General features: G+C 48.0%; 2 protein-coding genes across 2 annotated transcripts in view; one reads left to right on the forward strand and one right to left on the reverse strand.

Annotated features, from left to right (window-relative positions):
• FKBP6 (FK506 binding protein 6) overlaps nucleotides 1-2,488 on the reverse strand; it is a gene marked incomplete at its 3' end in the record, with an annotated part of 26,118 nt that extends 23,630 nt beyond the window's left edge. Inside the window, exons 1-2 of the mRNA XM_025195446.1 lie at nucleotides 2,388-2,488; nucleotides 1,563-1,588 (exon numbers count right to left, since the gene is read on the reverse strand). Coding sequence (XP_025051231.1) covers nucleotides 1,563-1,588; nucleotides 2,388-2,488 — 127 coding nt within the window. The remainder of the gene's footprint in view (nucleotides 1-1,562; nucleotides 1,589-2,387) is intronic.
• A 641-nt stretch (nucleotides 2,489-3,129) lies between these two features.
• Nucleotides 3,130-6,591, forward strand: part of TRIM50 (tripartite motif containing 50) — a 13,970-nt gene continuing 10,508 nt past the window's right edge. The window contains exon 1 of the mRNA XM_025195447.1: nucleotides 3,130-3,582. Within this exon, the coding sequence (XP_025051232.1) occupies nucleotides 3,178-3,582 (405 nt within the window). The 5' untranslated portion in view covers nucleotides 3,130-3,177. The remainder of the gene's footprint in view (nucleotides 3,583-6,591) is intronic.

Consider the following 6,591-nt stretch of genomic DNA (forward strand, 5'->3'; position numbering starts at 1 on the left):
CGGCGTTGTTTAGCGCTGCGGCGGCCGGGAGGCTGGGGGTGTCCTTGGCGGGGCGGGGCGGGGTGGGGTGGGGCTGTGCTGTGCGCGGGCTTCCTCCTCAGCCGCTCTTGGAAGTTCAGTTCCTCGAAAGGCTCCTCCTTGCTTATGAGGTCTCTCAGTAAAGTGGGGAGTTTTCAAGCGGACCCAAAATGTAGGAGCCCGAGAGCAGCTGGAGCAGGGAGCACAGAGGGGCAGAGCCGGAGCCAGGGGAAGGGGTCACTAGCAGAGCAGCAGGAGGCGCCTATTTTCTTTCTTGTGATTTTTTTAATTACTTCGCACAAGAAGGTGCGGGTGTAGAAGTACCTGTCTGAGCATCCCCATGCCCCAGCACCCTCAATATAAAACAGATCAGCAACCACGAATCCCTACTTGACCTTATGTGGCATCAAGAGAGAAAGTCAGGTATCCAGGTTTTCATAGGATTTCACAGAGGAGTCAATAGATAAAAGATGAGAGATAAAAGCTCTCACCGGGGTATCTTTTCTGTTTGGTTTGAGGGATGTCTTTTTCTTAGGTTACTTGAGTGTGTTACATACATCTTTATGGTTTTTTTCTGTGTGTGTTTGAGGACAGTATGGAGGTGCCACTCTTGCTACAATTAAAAGACTTTTAACAAAGATCCAGGTTTTGAGGCATCTACTAAAAAAAAAAATTCATATAAAAAAGAATCCTTTGGCCACCATTACTATAGTATCCAAATAAATGCTTGCCAATCTTTGATGGATTTATCCCTAGAATAGTCTTATGAAGTATGTAGTGGTGACACCTGTGACGTTGGAAAATGTTAGTATGATAGTATCCCCATTAAATAGATAGGAATCAAGGCTCAGAGAAGGCGACTTGGCCAAAATCACACTGGAAGTCAAGTGTGGAATTTAGAAATCAGATTTCCTGTACCCCAACTACAGGATCATTCTTTTTTTACTTCACCTAAGCTCCTCTGGAAGCTCATTCCACAGCTGGGTCCTCTTGACAGAGATGCCTTTTTCTTCAATTTCATATATATCAACCTCAGCCTTTGGTCTGCATTGACATAAATCAGCACTATAAATTTTCAAAAAATCCAAAAGAATTAAGAAAGGATGGTTTCAAAGAAACTCCCAGAAAACTTCACTCCAACTTAAAATTTTCATTTGGCCAAACCCCCCCCAACAACCCAAAAATCCAAACTTATTTAGTAAAAATGTTTTGTGACACATGTTTCTCAACATTTCTCCCAACTTTACTAATGTGACTGGCTCCCCTTAAACCGCAAAAGGACTTTCTTGGAAACTGGAAGTTGACTCAAACAAACATCCAAGTCTCTTATCAAGCACGGAGCTCTCTGTGGCTGGCTATTTGGTCATAAGATGTGTGCTTGCACCTGCTTTCCAGCAAGCACTGTGCTGCACTGGCTTGGGGGAGTGGAGCAAGGGGTGTGGGTAGGTGTTGCCACAAAGTACCCACCATGGATGGGTGTGGAGGAATAGCTGGGTTCTCATTATTAGACCTGACTCTCTGTGGTTGCTGGCTCTAGGTCTCACCTTTCTCCTCTATGGGGAACAGGCTTCTGAAGACAAAAGGGGGAGCTCTCAGTGAGACATGAAGACAAAGAAAAGGAAGAAGCCGGTTGAGAGGGTTTTCTCACTTTCAGGCTGAGGTAGTTGTGATCCATCACTTGGCATGTTCTGTTGCTTGAAAGAGACGTAACGTCTGTCAGAGACAGGCAGGCTGAATAATACGCATCAAGGTACACTCTCCTGGTGGGCACTCAGCAGCTGTGAAGGAGTCTGCAGGAGCCAAAGAAACAGCCAGAGCCCTGAAAGCTGAGTATTGCTGGCTGCTGGGAGTTGGTAAGGACTGTAAGGTCATTTATCTGAATTCATTTTAAAAAAACCTCCCCAATCAATGCATTGTTAAGCCAAGAGGAGACTGAATTCACTTTATTTGAAGCATCTACTCCACATCCTTCCTTCCCATTTTTTATCAGTGTTCTTTGTGTTCTTGATGTCTTCTCTGGAGGTACTTGCTAATCTATCTTTTCTATGTTATTTTGGGATTATATTTTAATTATTTCTGTGTGGTCTCTCTGTGCTCATTGCTTTACTTTTTGCCTACTATATACAGCACAGAAAAGGGTCTCTTCTGTCTTCCTGTTCCCTTGGTAGCTTGTGTGATTTACTGTGGGAAGATGTGGTCAAGGCAATGGGTTTGATTGCAGCTTTGCTCTAAAGGAGGTTTCTGGTTTTCTGGATTCCTTTAGACAAAGTTTCTGGTTCTCTAGACTCCTTGTCTAAAGGATTGCTCATCAAGGATGACTGCACAGTAGTGGCAAATTCTTTGCCATGCTGCCCTTGCTTTATACAAACATCACCTCTGCTTGGCCGTGGTTTGCCTTGGGTTTGCTGCTTTTTGTCCGAGTGCTAAAGTTCTCCAGGCACAGAGACATGTGGGAGATGATGGTGTTCATGTGAGCAGAAAAAGAGGCATTGAGCTTGGAGTTATCTGTTTAGTTCTGGCACTTGAGTGTGCATGGGCTCTGTGATTCATTAGACCCAAAAGGAATATGCTCAACAGGGAGACCTCAGCTAGAAAACCTAAATAACCTTCCCATGCCATTTCAAACAGATGTTGAGCAGGCTGGTAGGGAAGGATTACTGTGTGGAACCCCACAGGGGAGGCAGGGATATTGTGCCCTCATGACCCTCTACACCAGGTGTGACAGGAATAACTAGCTATCGCTTCTCCCTTTCACAAACCTCAGTTCTGTTCCATAAGCAGGACTCTCACATTTCATTAACTGATGGTGCTGAATGTCAGGAAGGGACCCAGCACTGTAAGCTTTTGTCCTTCATTCCATGTCCTAGCCTGATTGGAAGGTATTGGAAGCACCCTTATATCAGCCCCAGTGAAATGTTCTCCCTATGAGAGGGATCTCCAGAGGGATTGATGTGTCTGAAGGTTTACTCAGTGCTGGCAATGCTGTGCTCTTCCTAAGTCCCTTAGCCTATGGGTGATACATTTCCACCACAAGCATCTTCCTCATTACATTAGGAAATGTTTTCACTTTCTCCATATTTTCCAGACCGGGTGTTCCCCACTCCATCCCCCAACAAGACTGGACCAACCAAACTTTTGGGGACAGAAGCCCATTGCAGGATGGCTCGGAAGATGAGTATCAATGAACTGGAGGACCAGCTTCTCTGTCCCATCTGTCTGGAGGTTTTCAAGGAACCCCTGATGCTCCAGTGTGGACACTCCTACTGCAAGTCCTGTGTGGTGTCCCTGTCATGTGACCTGGACAGGCAGTTCCTATGTCCTGTGTGCCGCCAGGCTGTTGACTGCAGCAGCTCACCGCCCAACGTGACACTCGCCCGGGTCATTGAGGCACTGCAAGCCATGGGCGAGTCAAACCCCACTCAAGAGTCCTGCCCAGTCCACCACAACCCCCTCAGTCTCTTCTGTGAGCCTGACCAAGAGGTGATCTGTGGGCTGTGTGGCATCATCGGTGCACACCGGCAGCACAAGATCACACCAGTCTCTACTGTCTACAGCCGCATGAAGGTAAAGGCTTGGAAAACTAACAGCTATTCATGGGCAATGCCAATGCGTGTGTTATAGAGACAGCTGTGAAAAGGCACAGGTCTCCCAGTGAGCCAGCAAGGAAAGGTGTTTGGAAAAGCTTTTTGTTTGCCTTCCTGACAGTAGATGTGATAGTTGGAGCTTCTGTACTGAGGCCGGATCCCTCCAACGGTGCATCCCTCATTGAATTTTCAGCACAGGGATAGTGTGTGTGTGTGTGTGTGTGTAGGAGTGTCTGACAGGCAAGCTGAATGCAGAGGTGTAAGAAGTCAGGCGCCCGGGGCAGCTGTAATGCACAGAGGCATTAGTGACTTCTGGCTGCCGTTATGCTGTGTTTATGTGGCTGTGGCAACAGCTGCTATTTTTTCATGCCCCCACCCCGAGACAGTATCTGAGACTGCTACCCCAGTCATCCCAACTTAGTCATCCCAACTTAGTTATGCTACTGGCTGAATGACTCCTGAAACCTAATGAACAGGAACTAGAAATCCACCAGGGCCCCCAGATGGCTGGTAGTTGTCCTACAGCCAATTAATCCTCAACCTGAGGTCTTGTATCCTGATGTCTTGTATCTTCTGGGCTTCACTGACCTCACACTGCTTTGAGGTGCAGGTGAGCACTGATCCAGGCTCAGAGAAGAAGCTCCAACCATTGCATCTGCTGTCAGGAAGGCAAACAAAAAGCTTCTGTAAACCAGAGGCTTAAGTTCCTCCATTAACAGAATCTCTTTTTGGCCTGGAGTTGAATTCTAGCCCCATACTTTGGGGAAGGCCAGGTTCAGAATATAAATCAGGCTTATCTCAAGTATAAATTAACATCCCAGACAGCTATCCCTTCTTCTCAGAAAACAGCTCAGAAAATGATCTTGTCAAATAAGGGGCTTTATCAATTCCATCTCAGTGAATCTAGAGCAGATGCGCTCACTTTCTGGCCTAGAAATCTGATCACAGGGCTCACACAATCCAAAAATGGGTGTCTGTTTTCTCCTCTGTCCTGACACCAATCTCTCTGTCACCTGGACCAAGTTCTTTAATCCCCCTGGTGCACTTTTCCCTCTGGAAAATGGGGAGAATGATACTGCAACAGTTCTCAGGGACTGGGAGAATGAATTAGTTAATATTTGGCAAAACAAATTGGAGTAGAGAACGGAGTGTTGGCATTGCACCTGAAGCATAACAGGGAGAGCAGGAAGTTTATTGGATTACAGGAAGGAGTGGTCAGCCCTTCCCTGTTTACTCCAAGTCCTTTCATCATGGGTGTTTAAACACCATCAAAAAGACCTGGAAGATAAGAACTGAGATAAGCTACCGCAGGGACAGCTGGGAGACAGAGCTCCTGTTACACAGGCTGCAGGCTGGACATAATGAGCTCAGCTTTTGAGGTAAACAGGCAAGGTCATGGCTAGCCAGTCATGTGAACACCCAGGAATGGAAAAGCACAACCTCAGGCCCCAGCTCCTTTCAGCTCCTGACACCAGAGAGATAAGAGTGCCAGGCATAATGCTTTGCACAAGGCAAAGCCTGGCTCCTGGCTCCTACTTCAAAGTGAGTTGTGTCCAGGCTGTGTCCATCCAGACTGGAACCCTGGGACCTGACTCTTTGCTGTGGGCTATGATTTAGGAACCAGAATGTGCCTGAGTAAGATGGAGTTAAGTGCATGATTCAGAGCTTTCTCTGATCATTGTAAATGAAGAATAACTTCACTGAATCCTCCAGTGAAACCATGTATGGAACATAGGATGACCATCCAGACTGCAGGGGAGGAGCTACTTTTCAAACAGGATGCCCTTAGCAGAAAGACTCAGTGGCTTTAGGGTTAGTGTTGCACTGTCAATCTCTGGGCAGTTTGTCATAACCCCCAAATCCTCTTGAACAGATGTCAGAGGAAGGATAGTGATCCATGTCCATAGGTCAAGCTAAGGGAAAGGTAATGTATGCCCCATGCTCTGCTTGTTTAAAACACCTTCACTATAAGCCTGGTATGGGGGTTTATAATCCTGTTAAACAGATTCATAGATTGCAAATTGGGAAATGTTGCAAACAGCAGGCAGGACAAAGAAATCACTGTGGGGTAGAGATAAGGGGCTTGGCTCCACCAGGGAATAGGTGACCTTAACAACATAGGGCTTGTCCACATCCCAGGCCTTCTCTCAGTACAAGTCCTTCCAGGAGGCAGCAGCCATCACAAGGAAGCCACCAAAGCATATTCATTAGGGCTGTGTGAAGCTTTGGGTGCTGATTTGATTCGGAGGAGATTTGGCCCAATTTGGTGCCTGAATCTCTGAATCTGAATTGAATCAGGAGACCAGTTAAAAGGTCTGAATTGATTTGAAGCTCTCCGAATTGATTTGGAAAAGCATAGGTGACTGGTAGGGGGTGCACAGGGGTGAACATGCTCCCCCGATGGGGACAGTGTCCCCCTCACAGCCCACACTGATGCTGTCAGTAGGGCTGGTGCCCCACCCTGACAGGGTCAGCGGCTGCTGCGGGTGCCCCCCCAGGTTCAGGAGGCACCAGTCACTTATGCGGAAAAGATTCAGAGAGCTTTGATGATTTGGGCAGTCCCCGCTCACTGCAGCAGGGGACTGGACCCAGACTCCATGCTGGTAAGTAGGGGGTGGGGAAGGGAAGGCTGGAGGAGGGGATCATGGAGGGATCCAAGCCAGGCCCCATCCCCTGCATGCTCCCCCAGCCCTGCTGAGTGCCCCCCAACTCTTGCCCGCTCTCCCAGCCCTCCCACTTCCATGGCTGTCCTGCATGCCCCAGCTCCCAGCCCTTTAAAAAAAAAGAAAAAAGCCACCATTCACTGGCTGCTGCAGTGGCCTCGGGGCTTCTGGGGCTTGTGGCAGAGCTCCTCACACAGCGCGGAGCAATGCAGGGCAGCAGGGATTGTCCCCTCATCTGGCAGGAGCCAGTAACTCGGGCCTTTTTTTTTTTTTTTAAAGGGCCGGGAATCAAGGCGGGCAGGGCAGCTATGGGATGGGGGGCTGGG

This window comes from Alligator sinensis, unplaced genomic scaffold, assembly GCF_000455745.1.
Source record: "Alligator sinensis unplaced genomic scaffold, ASM45574v1 scaffold1785_1, whole genome shotgun sequence".
Lineage (NCBI taxonomy): Eukaryota > Metazoa > Chordata > Crocodylia > Alligatoridae > Alligator > Alligator sinensis.